At 30.6% G+C, this 19,018-nt stretch overlaps 1 protein-coding gene across 1 annotated transcript in view; it reads right to left on the bottom strand.

Annotated features, from left to right (window-relative positions):
- LOC143069143 (muscle-specific protein 300 kDa-like) overlaps positions 1-19,018 on the bottom strand; it is a 226,470-nt gene that overhangs the window by 1,893 nt on the left and 205,559 nt on the right. The window contains exons 130-144 of the mRNA XM_076243628.1: positions 17,134-17,300; positions 16,526-16,688; positions 15,884-16,071; positions 14,874-15,024; positions 14,110-14,430; positions 13,550-13,747; positions 12,691-13,078; positions 12,074-12,276; positions 10,412-10,526; positions 9,394-9,599; positions 8,933-8,956; positions 6,376-6,705; positions 5,514-5,732; positions 4,340-4,474; positions 2,538-2,593 (exon numbers count right to left, since the gene is read on the bottom strand). Coding sequence (XP_076099743.1) covers positions 2,538-2,593; positions 4,340-4,474; positions 5,514-5,732; positions 6,376-6,705; positions 8,933-8,956; positions 9,394-9,599; positions 10,412-10,526; positions 12,074-12,276; positions 12,691-13,078; positions 13,550-13,747; positions 14,110-14,430; positions 14,874-15,024; positions 15,884-16,071; positions 16,526-16,688; positions 17,134-17,300 — 2,864 coding nt within the window. The remainder of the gene's footprint in view (positions 1-2,537; positions 2,594-4,339; positions 4,475-5,513; positions 5,733-6,375; positions 6,706-8,932; positions 8,957-9,393; positions 9,600-10,411; positions 10,527-12,073; positions 12,277-12,690; positions 13,079-13,549; positions 13,748-14,109; positions 14,431-14,873; positions 15,025-15,883; positions 16,072-16,525; positions 16,689-17,133; positions 17,301-19,018) is intronic.

Below are 19,018 nucleotides of genomic sequence, written 5' to 3'. Positions count from 1 at the left end.
GAACTATTTTTACTGTAAAATAAACCAAAATAAGTAATTACTGAAGCAATAGTCTGAAGAAATTATATCATGGTAGGCCAGTATTCACAATTAAAGACACTAGCTAGCTATTAGATGATTTGTGAAGTATCAATGAGGAAATGATTCAAAATCTACTAATCTTTATAGAATGATTACTACTAGCACTAGTGTGTGGATGAAATGGTGTGCTTCTGTGATTTGAAATTGAGTGATGAAAAGATTAAATGATGATGTTTGCCCTTTAAATTGTAGCAACTCTCATATGATTTGCCTTACTTATTTTTCATTCAAAACTTTGTACAGTTATAAGACAATTTTTAGATGGAAAATTATTTACAATTGATTAATTGAGCTATTCAAACATTATTAGCAACTAATTCTATATCGTTAAAATGTCATATTTGAAGTCAGCATGTATTGTATGATTGGCCTAGATATTTCATAAAACAAAAATTTGTAATAAATAGCCTGGTTATAATTTTTATAGTAAGCGATATTTAAAACTGATTATCAGTAAAAAGCATAACTTTTCCAGAGACAAATAACGTCTCTGACTGTTCTAAAATCTAATGCAAAATATTTAACCCAGTACTTGATTATTATTAAAGCAGTACAAGAAAAAAATAGCAAAAAAGTAAAAACATAAAAATAATCTTCTACATCACTTGGTCTGAGGAAGAGTGGTGTCTCCTTGGCAATCATTACCACATCTTCTTATTTTTAAATTTTTTGCATTATTTTTTCACATTTTTTTTCTTCTTTTTAATTTTAATTCTTTGTCACAACATACGAAAACTTAGCGATATTTTTTTCCAGTCTGACATTAAGCATTGATTTACATGCTGCAAGCATCCAACATATTTATAGTCTAAAGCATCCAACACAATTATTTAATCTAATGCTACAATTCTAACTAAATATAGTTATATATCAAATATAAAGTACTGGGTGGCCCAAGTTACGACATGCTTTGATAACCATTACAATGGATCATGCACAGACAGAAAAGAGAAATATACTATAAGAAAAAAAATGAATATGGTGACCATTTTCTTTAATGAAATATGAAAAATGAATGAAGATGATAAAACTGATAAAAATGTTTGATGATATCTGAGGGGGAGGACAGGGGGGTACCCTTCTCCCTTCTCCCACCCCTCTTCTCCTTTCTCCAACTCCCGTTCTCCTTTCTCCCATTAGAATAAAACATCTCCTTTTAAGATATTTTTTCTTGAAATATTAGAAATTTTTTTAAAAGGAGAGATATTTTATTTTTTCTCCTTTCTCCAACTTTTTCTCCTTTCTCCCAGCCTTCCTCTCCTATCTCCTACCCCCTTTCTCCCTGTCTCCCTTACCCCTGTCCACCCCTCATATCTAGTAAAGTTACTATGAATGATGAATGAAATTATATTTTGGAAATGTTTTCTTCCATATGGTTTCACTCCTGCTTACAAGAATACAGTCAAACCTTTTCTAACAGTCCATACTATAACAACTTTTAAAAATAAAAGCATACTCCATGCAGTGGCATGCATATTCAGATTGAAAAAAAAAAGAAAATCATGACTAACGTTATCACTAAAATTTGCCGCCAAAAAGGCTGTCACAGCCACTCTTTCAATAGGAATAACCCCTAGACCCCTTTAAACAGTTGCTGGAATCACATCTATAGTCTATGAACAAAACTTGCAGTCTGACCTTAGTTTTAGGAAATTTTGTAATCAATAACGCAAGTTTATTTTCCTTGCAAAAGGACCCCTTATTTGTTCAGGTTTGACTGTACACAATTTATATAACATGTTTACTGTATTTTTCAGTTTTAAAACCAATATAACTTATCACATATATATGAGTTTATAGCTTTATACATTTTATGTATAAGTGTAACCTTTATGCAAGCCTTTTGGTACATAAACATATGGATAATTTGTAAGTAATAAATACAAATAGACCTGTTACATCTGGAATAACAAAGGGAAGTAATGCACCATAAATCTTCATGCAAACCCATGCATATGATCTTCCATGGTTATCTCCATAAGGTCATGAACATAAAGCTGAATAGATTTTTTTGGGAGACAAGGGTATCTTTCTGAACATTTCATAAAATAAAAACATAAAAGAAACATATTTGTCCTCCTATTTTATCCATTATCATGATTATTTCTTTTTAAATTCCAGTTTAAGCATTCTATAAAATAGTGCCCTAAAGAGTTTTCAGAAACATATAATTTTTTAAGATGCAGTCTATCCTACGACACAGAAAACAAACATTACACACAGGACAACACATTCAACAACAATTGTATACCAACACTCTTACATTTCCAGGGATTTCTAGTAAGAACAAGGCAATAATTGTATAGTAGAAAGAATCGAAAGTAGATCAGGGATGTTCAGCTTTAAGTTACCAAGCATAGGATTGTTACAAGACGCATACAGTTATGCATGGCTTTCGGGCCACCACCTACGATGCATAGTAAAATCATAACAGTAAATTAAAAGTGCCATATTACGTGATGTCATCTTGACATGTGCCGCCCGGCCAAAAGGGTCTCACCCACCGTAGTAGCTGTGAAATCAATAAAACATGTGAGATATTCTATGTATATAATTGATCTGGTTCCCATACTTACCAGTTTCTATCATTTAGTAATTGTGTGTGATAAAAAGAGTCCTAGATAAAATTTCACTATACATTTACCAAGTGAAAAGGGGTATCTATTTACCATGGCCAAGGTCATGTGATTTTTGGATAACTAAAAGCCGATCATAAAGACAAATGTAAACATTAATGATTTCCTTATTTTTTCTCTCGTAAAAAAACCATTTTACCAGTAACTGTTCTAAGAAGTTTCTACAAAATTCTACTATACAATGTGACAAAGATAAAGAAATTTTTAAACTGTTTTATTTAAAGCAGTGGTGAGTTTAATAAACATTTATTTTTAAATTTACAAAGAATCCATGGTTTAAATCAACAGCAGATAACCCTAAATCAGAAAATTTACCCAATACATATAATAATATATTATTTGGAAGATAGAGATTAATTTCTGGAGTTTCAACTTTCAACACAATAACTGCCAGTGATTTAAAACATTTATGTCTACCAATACGAATGATAGAAACAATGTCACATAAATGGCACACAGCCATATACAACAGTTGTTCCAAAAGAAAATGTTCAGTTTTAGGCATTTTTTAAGGAAAAGGGATTATAATCCCTATTTGGATGATTAAAAATGACTGTTGTTATGAATGAATTAAATCAAATAATTTTCTACTATAGTTTTTAATTGATGTTAAATATCAAAGAAATCTTGACTAAATGTTAACTTGGAACAGCTGAAGTGCAATATACATAAGAGTATACATAATTACCACTAACAACATTTTTCTTTGCACCATATAATTCAACAACAACAACAAAGTGTACAGTGCTGTGTGGTACATTTATTGATACATTGTACTTAACATAAGACAAATCATCAACCCATTACATAAAGAAAATTATTCTTTGTCAATTTTTCTCTATAAATCATTGATTAAAAATAAACAATATTTTAAACATATATCACAATCAATCTCAGAATAATTAGTAGTTCTTATATGAGCTGTTGAGCATTTTTTTTTTTATAATTTTGAAATTTCAATATCATAAGAACACAATATGTATAAAACACATTTTTTTTTATATATTAAATGATTTAAAAAAAATTAAATAAAAAATTAAGAGAATTCATTACTTACTTAATTACAAAAATATTCATGAAAATGCAAACAAAAACTAGATAAAATTAGTTGTTGAAAATTAACATACATGTATTTGAAATAAAAAAAATGAGAAATATTGAAAAAGAATAGCAATAGGCCAGATGTAGTTACTAACTAAAAGTTTTGTGCTTTTATCAGAAAAAAAGCCAAGCGTTACATCAAAATAAAATTTAGAAATAGCTTACAGAAAGTTTCTATCAGTCTGTTTGAAAAGCAAGAATTGTTGAACATTTATGAAATAGAAATTATACAAAATACCCTAAATATAATTCCACTACATGAAATAATTCAGGATGTACTAGTTGATGAAATGTCTTCTATTGTCACACTTAAACTTTACATTGAAACAAGTTATTTTAGAATAGTCAAATTAATGTGCTGCGCAAAAAGAAACCAAAAAGTTATCAATGCATTCTTTGCAGTACTACAGAGAGATAAGAATTTATCAATGTATGCTACCCTCTAAAAATACCAAAATAGATAATGGTAGATAATTTTAAATTTCTACAGCACTTTTGTGGTATCAATTATTGTACCATACCTGACGAGTGACAGCAAACGGTGATCTTGTACGGACGGATGACCCTGGACGGAGTGGTGTATACCTAGTTCTCGGTGTACTGGTTCTTGCAGAATAACTGGACAATCTGCTATCAGTTAAATCTAATGATAATGGCTACAAAAATTTAAATCTAATTTTAAAATATTATTTTGAGAGTTACAACAAAAGTCATTGAAGTATTTACTATTTCTTTTACAAGTTGGAAGGTCAATGTTATCACAATTTATTGAGAGTTTTATCCAAAGTGACTGTATAATAAAAAAAAAAAAACTTAATTAAAACAATTTTCAAGACCTCTTAAACTTTTTTTGTTGATAAAACAGGATTTATGCAAGAACTCCTAAAATATATGTAAATATGGAAAACAACTCTGAATAATTCGCCGTTTCAGAATCTAATGCATCCTGGGTAATATTTTCAAAAGTGTACACCAAAATGTCCTGATTGGTTAAAAATGTCATAAACAATGGAAATTTAACCAATGACGTGACGTTATTTTCATTTTGGTGTACGAACAATGAGATTACCCATAGTCCTCTAGTTTCTGAAAAGGCGAATTCAATGTCAAGACAAGAATATGAAAAAAAATCTCTACGATGCAAAAAACGTCATGATATATAACCATCCTTCAGTTGGTAAGTTTGGAACCATTAATGTTATAACTACCTCTGGGTCGATGCCTCTGCTGGTGGACTGTTAGTCCATGAGGGTATCACCAGCCCAGTAGCCAGTACTCCGGTACTGGCATGAAAATAAGGATTTTTTGTATTATTAAATTTGCTGTTACAAAATATTAAAAATTATTATAAATTAAGGAATGTATCTCCCTCATGCAAAGCTCTGATTCCTTTCATGGATTTGGCTATACTTTTTGGAACTTTTGGATTATAGCTCTTCATCTTTTATATAAGCTTTGGATTTTACATATTTTGGCCACAAGCATCACTGAAGAGACATGTATTGTCGAAATGCGCATCTGGTGCAGAAAATTGGTACCGTTAATGTTATTATATGTAATTTTAATGTTTGGACTTATTTTCTTGAAATCAATTATCATAAAATGTTTGTAACAAACATAAACTCAGTAGCGTATAGAAAATCTACCAAACAAAAATTCATTAGAATAGCTGAATACTATATAAAAATTTCTTACCGGAGAAGCAACATCAGGTGACACATTGAGTCGCTCTTCCAGACTAACTATATATGATTTACATAGTCGTAACAATGCTCTTAGTCTATTTGATATAATGTGAGTTTTATCTTTAGCATTCAGCATCTCTGCAGAATCGTCATTTATCAGAAGTTGGTCTGCTGTCTCTTTTAATGACTGAACTCTGGGTTGGTTTGATTCCATGTCTAATTTTAATTCCTGAAATAAAATGCATGAATTAGATTTAAATTAACGTCTCTTCTTCGTTGAATTTTTTTCGGGGGGTTTTAACAAATTTTTTATCATAAAAATTAAATTAGATTGGGCAACAGGCAAAGCCCTTTCCACATTGAAGGCTGCTTTAGAAACATGTGTTGTGCAGACAGCAATCAGTATCATACTTACAGTCAAACCTGTATATAAAGGTTAGAAACGGAAAACACTGAAGGAGTTGAGAGGAAAAACAACTGTTTCTTGATTTACTGATTTGATCCATTGTTAGAAGTTGTTTAATCTATGCTTTTACCATTTAGAGTGACCCTTGTAAAGGACCTAAATTTATTTTTGTTTTTTTTGGTGGGTTTCCTGTTGCACAATCTTGGTTTTTTCTATTTAGTGTTTATTTTAGCATTTTCATATTTTTTTATGATGGTGTCTTGTGTAATTTTTATACCGTAAGTAAAATAGTTTTTGGATGCCTTTTGGTATCTCACAATGCCTGATGTAACCTAACATGCTGTTTTTCCCTACAATTCTTACGATAAGTTTTAAAATCAATCTGGATAAAGAGTTTCAAAACAATTATATCAGTTCTCAAAAATTAAGAACATGAATAATATGTCTACCACTACAGTATGCTAACCTTTAATTTTCTAAGTTTTGTCCACAAAGCACTCTCATCAGCACCTCTGTTGATTGGTTCACATTGCTGGACTTTTGTTTCTACACTTTCTAACCAGAGTAACAAGTCATGAATAGTAATATGGAATTCTTCACAATGAATTAAAGATATTTTTAAATCGTTCTGCATTAAATTGGCATGGTCACATATTGCCTCCCAGCGTTTATTCATATGTCTCAATTTATCACGGAGTTCTCTCCCTTCTTGTGTCCGTAAATTTGTAAAGTTTTTACTTGTAAGATTTAGTGATAATACTCTTGCTTTCTTGGATTCTAGCTGAACAAGAAAATCCTGTAAAAACATAGAGGAAACTTAATATTGCAATACAATAAATAATTAAAAAAAAAAAGGATATATTACTGTCAATTCTTATATTACTGTAATGAAAATATAATACATTGTATTTTACATAAATGCATACCGATATATTTATAATATTTAAACATAACCAAAAAACATGGATACTAAAAAATTATATAGTATTGATCTGTGTATGTTCTGTGATTTCAGAAATTATAGTGAAACTTTTGTTTATTGGAAAAAATGCAATATATTGAGCATACAATTCAGAGCCTGAGGGACAAAATAGGTTTTTGTAAACCCTACTCCAAGTTATTGTATAGAAAATTATCTTTTTCATGTTTATATAAACTCTACCCATCAAATCAAATGACATTTTTTTAATCAGAATTTTGACACTTTTCAGTAATGTAGTTTTCATCTGTCTACTGTATTCCTTTCTATTTTTAACTTTATATGCCTGGACTTTTTTTTTTTATCTTAGCATAAGATTGCCCCTGACTGATGCATAAAATAAATGGGTTAGCAATAAAAAAATATTGTGGCACATCATGCTTAATTCCATTAGAGTTTAGCCACATCTATTATTATCTATTACAAGTCACTGTGTGAAACTCAAATGATGTATTAGATGATGAAATGAAAAAGGTGATTTTTCCACACAAACCTGAATGTATTTTTTGAATGTGTGAAAAACACAGAGACCTTACCACAAAATATACTCACATTCTAAAATAAAAATTCAGTAATTTTGAGCTCTTAGTTTCTCATTTCTTAGAAGCATAATCAAATTCCAAAGTAATGAATTTGTATAAGCTATCACTTTAATGAAACAAGATTCATTTTCTATTTCTAAAAGTGTTTTTTTTTCTAGATCATGTTCCTTCTTTTTCTACACAACTTCTATTGATAAGAAAAAAGTGAATAGCTGCAAGTTCTGCTCAACCTTTTGAAGCACCAGAGGTCACTCCCCCTCCTCCCCACCAATTTTTTGCAGTGTTTGTGTTGCTTAGACAGTCTACTTTTCTATGAAGTGATTTGTGGACTTTTATGTGTCTTTTCCTAAATTTTCTTGTTTTGCCATGGCATTGTCAGCTTCACTTTGACTTATGAGTAAGGGAGTATATAGAGGTGATTCCGTCAAAGTCAGGAACATGTCTAAATGGGGTTGCATCTAAATGTTTATAATGTTAAAGGCTGATTTTATGGAAGTCTCTGTTAAATTCATTCACAATTTGTCAACCTTTAAGAAATTAGAGATTAATAAAAAGTCAGGTAACTTATTGGTTTTGTTTAATGGCATTTTTGGAGTTGCTGTTTCACTGAGATAATCTCAAAATTTTAATCTAGGTAATGAATCAATTTTATATTACTCAATGTGACAATATCTGCTATGAAATTTTAATAATGATGATAGTTGACTTGTATTCGTATTATAATTTAAGAAAAAATGTTTTATAGTCTCTCATAACTCTTTATAGAGTGGCTCTTGTTGTTAATTTGTGTGCTATAATAAGCTGTATATTTTATATAAAACAAGTGTCAAATGAGACTTTAAGGAAATATTTGTCTTGTGTTGTCTATGTTATATGAATTATCAAAGTGCATTAATATTCATATGTCTAATTAGTTTGTGTACACATGCTTTAAAAGTGAATTTAATTCAAAGCGATTCATATATCTTTGCCTACTACAATATAGAATTTCAGTTGTTCACTAAATATGTATACCATGAAAACTAGAACAACTTATACATATAAACAAATTTAAATATTTATTTTGTATAAACAAAAAAGCTTCATGCAAAAAGGTGTGGAACTTAATTATTTGTAACTGACAATTGTTTACCACATATAGTGCCTAAAATCATATCCAAATGAAAAAAAGTCATATCATACATTTACCCAGACAAAGAATAAGAAACCAAAGATTTTAATATCATTTGCATTTCCTTCCATTATTTTACAATTTATAAATCAAGTAATTTTTATTATTTTAAATCAATTTAGATATATTTCACATTCTGTACTTACAGAAGTAGGTGGGAAAAAATGCAGACTAATTACCTTTTTGGTAATGATTTAACGAAAAATGTAGCAAAAGGCATGTATTAGGAATGTCTATTTCTTGAAGTATGATTTTATATGGATAAAAATGGAAAACATTGTCAAATAATTATGTTCCACACTAGTTCTATACATAATGTTAGACCTTGTACCTTCAATCTATGTGCAGCTATTATCTGTAAAGTAATGTGTGTTGTTAAAATTTCTATGATTATCTCCCTTTATTAAAAAATTTATAGTTTTTTAAATATCTGTTGAAACAAATTAATCCTAGAGAGCTTGTATAATTTCAGCCACAAAAATGGACAACATGTTTCATTTAAATAAACAGGAAAAATGGTCAGGTTGAGGATTTCTGTTAAACTTCTAAAAAAAAAATAACCTAGCCACAGAAAATGTTTGTATAATACACATATAACAAATGAAAACATTTTCTTGTGTAGCCAAAAGGTTCATTTCTTATGGTGATTACAACAAAAATACAATACAAGCATGTTTTTGGTTGTAAACCCCTTTCCACCTGTGTTGCAAATGGTGTACCATGATATCCTCATCCAAAAGTATGCATGTTAATTAAAATAGGAATTCCCTCCTATACTTAGCAGAGACATACCTTATGTTGTCTTATAATAGAATCTAGTTGAGTTATGTCCCTTGGTGCAGATATCTGTGTAGCCTGATTAGCTTCCACCTCATCTAACCAAGCTAACATGTGATCAAGGTCAGCTTTAAATTGACCCCAGTCTTGATGATGTTGATTCATTCTATAATTTCTATCCATCATTCTGGCTTGCAATATCTCCCATCTTTGAAGAACATCTACAAATTATAAAGAATAAATGTACTGAATTTGTTACTTGTTGACGTGTATGGTTGATTTTGCTGTAGAAAATTGAGTTTGAGCAATCCTTAAAAAAATAGTGCCTTTTAGATGACTGAAAAAAAATCAACTATAATTGTGCATAACATTCTAGAAGTCAGAGAAAATTATAAGATTTCCAACTAAATCAACCATACCAAATAAATTGCATCTTATGACTATTTTCATAAAAATGTACACTGAAATAACTGAGTCATGTATTTAAATTGATCTTCCATCCACAATCTTCCCTCAAGATAATGCACATTCAACATATATTTTAGGCCCTCTTTGATTCAATAAGTTCCAATAATTACATTAGATGTATGTTTCATTATAATATTTTATTCTGATTGGCTAACTGCACATCACGTGTTATTCCGTAAGCAGTTGTTTTGCTCAATACAACTTTTCATTCATGATAACACGTGCTCCAACAATAAAGTGCACAGGTGAATTAAATAATAAAATATATAAAATTCGTGTTTTCATGATTATAGCTAAAAAATGTAATTATAAGTATTGAATGCTTCTTTTTGTAACTTTATAGGGTTGTAAAAGCGTTGACCGTGCGTACATTTTTAGAATGAAGCGCTTCCGCGCTTCATACAAAATGTACTTCGGTCAACGCTTTTACACCCCAATAAATTTACAAAAAGAAGCATTCAATTCTTAAATATATTTGTAAAACTTCTTTTCAAACTTTTGTAATTGATCTTTACTAATGTGGGGTAAGTTGTAAATTTGTGTCTAATATCTTGTGTTACCATACCTTTAATTTCAACATCTGCACTAGCTATGCCATAGACTCCTGTTTCTGTTTTGACCAATCTCTCTATTCTCTTCATATTATCTATACTCATCTCACATTCCCTGATACATTGGAACTGAAAACAGAATTGCTTTTAAGTCAACGTACAGATAAATAATTGGATTTCAAGATTACATTATTTTTTGCAATATTTTGCGTCTTTTTTTTAATATCAATTGAATGCTTTTCATTTTACTGTGCTTCAACAATGTCTACAGTAAAAAGTCAATACACTTTGAAATTGAAAATAAGGTGAAACTTCAATTATGATTAACAGCATGGTTATATGAAAGAAAGAATGTTAATGGGGCTCGCGGGTCTAAATCCTTTTTTTTTAATTTAATATAGGATTTCTCTATATTTTTTTTATAAATGAACTTTATCTTATACTTAATAGAAAAATGAAATAAAAAAATGGGGTCACTGTTCATTTACGCTCACAATCTGCCTTCAAAAGAAGCATACATTTTTGTTAATGTCCTTTTTTTCTGTTGAACTAATAGGTAATATCGAAATAAAAAAAGAACTAAATTACAGAAATCGCTTAAATTTTACAATTATTTAGTTTATGTACAGCTTATTCGAAAACATCATAAAAAATATAGGTCACCGATGTGTTAGAAAAAATATTTCAATTTTAATGCCAAAAAATCGCATTTTTACACCAAAGGGAGATAACTTGGAGCTTTTTCAATGATATCTACATTTTAAAAGTCACCTGGAGCCAACAAGAATTGATTTTTTGGAATGATTTTTGTACCATATGACAAAGTAACAACTACTTAAGGTAATAAACAAAATTTGTCATGAAAAATTTATGTTTAATTTTTTTCTGAAAATCTTATACCCGCGAGCCTCCTTAAGAGTACACCATTTATCATTCTGTTCATCAATGTGCATTAAAAAGAAGACCACAGACATGAATTCTTTGTGATTTTATATTTTTGTGCTGTTAGATAGCGGTGTCATTGGCTAATCTGACTTTTTTTTCCATGCTGCAATTAATTAAATTGAACAAGTAATTTCTTATACTGTGGATTCATTTTTTTCTTTGGATATTAATTTTCGTGGATTTCGTTGGTACAGGAGAATCACGAATTTTCTCAAATTCCATAGGCTTGAATGCAGTCTTTGGCAGAACCATGAAATTAAATGTCCATGAAAGTAAAAGTTTTGTTCAATCCATGAAATTTGGTACACATGAATATAAATGAATCCACAGTAGATTAAATGCATTATTCAAGAGGTTTTTTTGGAAAAGCAGTTGCTTGCCCTTCCGGACCCCCACCATCTATTTCTTATACATTTTTGTTAGACTATACACCTTATCGCTATTTGTCCGTCATTACTGGATATCACACAGGTTCCTGTAAAATTTTGACGTCATAAAACAAAATATCTGACGCCACAATGGAAAAGTGATTGTTGTATGCGTCAAAAGTTCAAGCGGCCGGGTCAGATGGGATTAGTGATAAGGTGTATTATTTGATTTTGTGTTCTGAGGACAAGGACAAGTATTTTGCATGGAATGTTGAAAATTCTTCTTTCATATATCATAATATGATTTCTGTTTGGTATCTTTTGCATATAACAATCATTGAGATAAAATAGAGAAAAACTCACATAGTCCTCAAAGGAATCATTATTTCCTGATTCTGATGGAGTACCCGCCATGACCTCATCTTCAGCATCACACAGTTTATCTTTAGCATCCTCTATAGCATCTACAAGGTTTTCTAACAGAGCCTCAATCTCAGCTTCACGACCTTTCTCTGAAAGCTCTTCTCTCAATCTTCTCCATCTTTCTTGTCTTGAAATTTCTAGAGCTAAAATGTTTAGTATTTTCCTGTACCATGTTTTTTTTTAATGTTGGCTTTACCTTATGGAATTCTAAACCCAAAAAAAATGCTAAATTACAAAAGGGCAGTTATTAAATTCGCTATTTCTGTGATTAAAAAGTTTCTTGCAATTTTTCTATTTTGCTGAGACCTACTTAGACCCTTTAATAGCTGTTGTGCAGCTCTACCACAAATGGAAGTTTTTGACAACCTTAACTGGCTATACAGCCCTTGCACGGTCGGCTATGATTTGCATATATGCAGCTCAGAAAACAAAAGTGCACTCATATATACCTAAGGATGCACACATCCATAAACATTGATCAATGAAAAAACAGAGATTATTACTCAGGGACTACAAGTCCATCATCATATATACAATGTGGAATAGTTATTCCTTACCTTCTCTAGTTCTCATTGGTGATCTTGCTCTTCTTGTAGACACTCGTGTTGGTGACCTGACTGGTGAGCGAGAAGCATAACGACTAGGTGAACGTGACCTGGAAGGTGATCTTGACCTAGATGGTGACCGCGACCTTGGCGTAGGAGTGCGAGCTCTGATTGGTGGAGGTGTGCGAGCTCTGATAGGTGAGGTAGATCGAAGTTGAACAGGAGAAGCAGATCTCTCCTGTATATGACGTCGCTTCTCAGGAGGACTTTCAGGAGGTGAAGCCTCTAAATAATCCTCAAGTTCTTTCATGTCCCATTTTCCTAATCTAAGCTGACGTTCTAATTCGTCAAGCTCGTCACCAGGAACCTGTCTGTCAGCTCGTACTGCATCCTCTGTAAGCTGTTTGAAAATAAAAACAAACTTAAGATCTACCATCAGCACTGGTAAATGTAAACAAAGAAAGTTTTCAAAAACAAATTTCAATTCTGAGTTTTAGAATTCAGCTTATATCATAGAGGTCTCAAAGAGGTAAAACCCTTCAGGCTATCAATGTATCTATATAGACAAACACACAATTTACACAAGTCCTTGACACTTTTTTAATTTCTATAAACTCTCACATATTATTTATTAAATTTTAGCTCATGAGTATAAAATCTGCCCCTTTATGAACATATGCCACAATTAGATAAGTCTAAAATTCTTCAAGAAACAGAATATAATTTTGTTTCAAAATTAGTCTATCAACATTTGACATAAATAACCCAAAGAGTGGAGAAAAGTTAAGATTCAATCAATGAACTTATGCTCAAAAGAATCTTCCTTTCTCCAGTTTCATTCAAAATTAAATCTTAGAACTGAATACAGTACCTTAGCAATGACATGTTCCAATTCACTATGGTAATCATTGACCTTGCCAATGACCTGGGAAGAAAACTGTTTAAAGTCATCCAGCTCTCTTTGGACCCTTATGGCATCTTTACTATCCCCTTTCTGCATGAGATAAACGGCTGCCTGTTCTAAATAGTCTAACTTCTTTTGTTTACTATTTATTTCATCTTGCAGTTTCTAAAATGAATAAATTTATGATATTGTTGAAAATTTGATCTGTTAGCCTCAAAATTAGATTTTTTTCTAAAAAGGTTTGTTATTTTGCTTATTTTGTATATTTATATGAAAATGCCACAAAATACCTTTATGTAATTTAATCTTAACAGAAGCTTAGGATAAGGGAAAGTTAAATGAAAGAATTAAACAATGCTAACAAACATGGCTACTGCAATTGCATACTGGGTAATTTAATGGCCACAAATAATCAAACCAATTTACATTAATGTGGTTTCATGTATTTTGGCTGGTACCGTTATTCATGGTTCTAAAATATGAAAAGATTAAAACACCTTGGGTATGAAAAATGAACCCAAACTGACCTCTATTTCCCTGAGTTTGTTTGGAACATCCATGGAAGACAGGTGCTCTATATTGGTCTGCTGAACTTGAATTTGTGTCAACCAGTTGTACATCAAATCTCGGTTATGATTGAAATCTTGTCGTAGATTGGCGGACTGTTTCATTCCTCTCATGATCGATGAGACATACTGTTGTAGTTTGTCCCATCGGTCATTGGCGTCCTGCATGTTTTGTTTGAGTAGTCCTGAGTGGTCAGTTCTTCCTTCTCGTGCCAATTTTCTATACTGTTTGTTAATGTCTTCTAATGTGGATAATTTTTCATGGATTTCTTTCTGTAAGGACTAAAATTGAAAATTCAATCGAACAAATTAAAAAAAATATCCTTTTCAAAATCTTCAGTAATCTTCGTTTCAATGTAATTTCTTCTACTGAATTTCATAATTAATAGAACTTGACTCTCCCTTAAACAAAAGCTTAAAAATAAAAGTTTTGATTTTTGTATAAAATCATAGTGTTTTATAGATATAATCATACCAGCATAAATTCACTGTCATGATTCTTGTATCGGTAAATTTCATTTCATTTCATGAAAAGTTTTTTAAAATCATTTTAGATATTTAGACCAAAATAACAATGGTGGAACATCGCTAAAACAGGAAAACTGTCAGTCATTTGAATCTCATGAACTTGTTTTCATTCCCCTAGAGAACCTTTAGATAGGAAAAAAGCCCCTAGAACCAAACTAAATTTCTACAATTGTTTTTTTTTGGTACATTTTTCTTACCTCAAATCTAACAACTTCCTCTTTGGTTGGTCCTATCGAGGGAGTATCTAGACAGAGATCACTAACGTCTCTCTCTTTGTCATCTAACCAGTTACAGAACCTCTTACAATCGTCTAACAAGTTCTGCCACAATCCCCATGTCTCTTCAATTCTGTTCAAATAATAAAATAACCTTGAAAAGTTTATACAGTGAAACCTATCTTTTTGGAACCTTCCAACATAGTAAATCCAGACTTAAGCCAACTGTTGTATCAGGATACAAAATACATATTCTAAAGTAATTTAAACATGTTTTTTCTGCTCAAACAGAAAAAAAACTGTCAATAAACAGAGAAAATGACATTTCTGAACAATATTTTCAGACCTAAAGAATTCATTAGATTCACTAGTGACAGATTTTACTGTATTTAAAGTGTTGTCTGTTAAATTATCTGCAATTATGATTTTTGCTGTTCATCTATGAATTGTGACAGCTGATGACTTAAAAACAAAGATTGTTACCTTTTGAACTGGTGGATAAGTGTTTAAATACTTGTTAATCAGTTGTAGTATACAATTTAAATTAAATTAATGCATTTTAATGTTACATTAAATGTGCATACTGTTTGATATAATCTGCATTTAAAAATTTAAACCAAAACTACAACATAAATTCTTCTAGTATTAACAAATTTTATTTTTTATTTTTTCAATTCAAGAGGGAAGGAAATATAGATGGAAACTCAATATCTTTTTTAAATTGCTAGCTGGTTAAATCAAATTATGAAATGAAACTGCTTTATCTAGGTAACTTCTCAAATTACCCTGATTGGTTTTAAAGGCTCTTAAAGTCTTCTGAAATCCAATTGGTCAAGTGCAATAATATTATTTAACATGCAATAATAAAAAGAGATGTCGGGTATATGTCAATGACAAAAATAATCAAAAAAACATTTAGAGGTCAACATAAAGTCAACAATACACAGGTAATTGATTTCTCTGTAATGAGTCACATGACCCTTTTTACTCACCTGACTCTCATGTCAGGTGACAGTTTACAGATGGTCCTCCACCTTTTATCCAGAGATTTCATGGCAGTTTGTAAAGCTTCAAATTCTTTCTCTGATGGACAGGCATCAGTATCATGTAACAACACCTCACAGAGATTTAGGACAGATCCTACACCGGCACTGTGGTGCTCTATATCTTTCTGTATCTCCTAGAAAAGTTAGATAATTTGCTATCAGATCAAATATGAAGCTTAGGGTAGATTTATTGCATTTAAAAAGTTTATCTGGATAGATTGTTATCAGGAAAACCGAGTTCAATAAGATTTCAGAGCAAAGAAGTCTGATTACAAAAGAAGCTTTATTACCAAAATGGGGATGAAATGTGTGTTATAATATTTTCTTGTGAGTCGTTAAAATCATCATTTTTGGTTGCAAGGTCAGATGAAGTAAATCTAATTCTGAAGTATATTTTCAATTTATTGATTGATCTTTTTAAATGTTTGTAATAAATAAAACATCCTTTACTAGTGTTATGGACAATGATTGAAATAATTTACAAAGAACACGATTTAAAAAACGGTAAGTTATCCAATGATACTGTAGAATATTATTTTATTAGATTACTTCTTAAAGATATAGTGTTGGAAGAGTTATTTCCCTTACCTGTTGATGCTGTAGGTTTTGTTGAATCTCTAGTAAACTACATTCTCTGTATATAATAGGTGTGCTTAAATCATGTTCAATACTAGCTAGCCACTTTCTCAAGTTAGCCATGCTGCTGTCTAACTGTTGGACTGCTAACAATGTTTCCTGCAGTTTTCTTTGTCTGAAAAAAAATTAAGATTCTTGTATAAATATTAATTCTCTCAAGTTGAAAAAATGTGATGCATTAAAAATTCAGGCGCTTTTAAGCAAGTTTCAAAATTCTTGTATTACAGAATTATTTCAAAATTTGCAAATTCTAGAAGAGCAGGATTAACTTTCTTACTTTCATCATGTATATGTATCACTTTAATGGTGCACAAAAGTGAAAATACCAATGAGTCCTTAAGATTTGGAGAACAATTCATTAAAAAGACAAATTTGATTGATTGATTGATTGATTGTTGGTTGCTAAACATCCAGTGGCAAATAGTTTATGCATGTTCAGGACGAGTAAAAAATACAGATTGAAGTTGCAGATAAAAATTGCAGACAGTCCATACCCCTTCTCTCCATTACTGTAAATTATCAGATTCACAACACAAGGGTTTATATCTAAAATAACATACCTGAAAGACATAACAGAGGTGACATGTTGCCATTTGTCCTCTAACCTCAGAAGTTTGCCCTCTATGTCTGCTGCTCGTACTTCACTGCTGACTTTAGCTAATTGTTGACCTTGGTTTACTAGTTCCATCTTCACAGATTCTTTGTCAGCCATTTCATCTCTGTAATCCTGGTAAAAAGATTTTTTTTAAATATATGAAATAGTTGAAAGATGAAAATATCTTATACTGAAATATGCATTACTCAAAATAACAGATATTTTACAGAAAAGAGTTTTTTTTTAGTTTGAAAATATTTACTTTCAATCTTCATTTTCAGAGTTGATAAAATTGATTCACTCAGCAAGCCCGTAGCCAGGAATTTCCAAAAGGGGGTTCTTAACAGTTACAATTCAAACAAAATGTCAACTTTGACAGTGCTTATTTGTTTTCAAAGGGGGGGGGGGTTGACAAACTCCTTGAATCCCCCTGGCTACGGCTGTGCTCAGTTCCATGATTTATTTACAAAAGTATAATTTAATTCTGTGAGTATATAACAAGTAGTGGGATTCAGCAGTTGATTAATATCATGAATATGGAAAATGTCACACACTTCCCATTTTTGGTTTATATATACGTGTATGGCTAGAAAATATAATCACCAATACCCTATTATATCTTATCTACATTAATGATACCATATTTATTTGAATTCTACAAAATGTTATTATAATCTGTTACACAGAAATAGTAACAATCTTTAATATAAATTATAGGGTTCGGGTTAGTTTTTAAAGTAAAAAGAAATTATATCAATGTTGATCGAATAAACCTAGACTATCAAAAAGTAGTTTCTAATATTTAATTACAATATTTGTTATTCATTTAACACCACCTAAACCATAATCTCACCATTTTGTCAGTGTTGACTGAATGTGCATCTTTAACTCTCTGGTATAACAAAATATATACTATATAGTATTTGTAAATACGGTACCTTTTGACCTTTTGAGGTAGTTCAATGATTAAATGATACAGGTAATTAAAGGTATGCTATGAATGAGTGCAGATCCATAATTCATTCAAATGGATTTTTAATTTATTGATGAGATACTTTACAATTACATTTATCATAAACAATCATTAGTAAATCCAGTTGTATGAAAAGAATGGTGCATTTACAAGTAAACCAACAGTTTTTAAAACATATATGTAGGACTCAAATCTATGGTGGGTCCCAAATCTATGGCAGATTCCTAATCTATGGTAAATGTGACGTCATACCATCCCAAATCTACGGCAGATTTTTTACAATCCTAATCTATGGCAAGTTTTGTAGTTTCCTCGGATTTTTATTGTTTCAAAATCTATGGCATTTTTTTGCAAATGGAAAAAAATTAATGCAGTATATTTTCGATCAATGCCTTGTCTTAAGAAAGAGGAAATATACTACAACGGGAACATGTCTATAAGCATTTGTGAAATAAATATTCCATAATGGTCAACCAAAAAAAGTCATAAATTATATATTAATTAACCTTAATACAGACTTCAAGATGAAATGATGAGTTCTGTAAAAAATAAACATTTTTTAATCTGTGCATGGTATCTGTTTAACTCATTCATTAAACCAACTAATAAGTCCTTTAATAAACAAGAAGACCGCTTTTTATTTAAAAATATATAAAAAAAAAGTAACAAATAAAAATCAACAGTTTGAATTTTCAAATAATATTTATTTCAGAGATATCGTTAATTCATCTTTTTTATTTGATGTGGATTTAAGTCAAATTTGTATCCGGTAATTTTATCTTTCAATTTTTAAACTTTGCCAGCTGTAGACCGTAGACGACTACTACCAAAAATCCTTTTTAAAAATATGCGATACTGAAAATAGCGGTGCCCTTAT

Source organism: Mytilus galloprovincialis, chromosome 3, assembly GCF_965363235.1.
Source record: "Mytilus galloprovincialis chromosome 3, xbMytGall1.hap1.1, whole genome shotgun sequence".
NCBI classification, from domain to species: Eukaryota; Metazoa; Mollusca; class Bivalvia; order Mytilida; family Mytilidae; genus Mytilus; species Mytilus galloprovincialis.
Note: the sequence above shows the minus strand (reverse complement) of the source record. Positions and strands in the feature narration are given on the sequence as shown.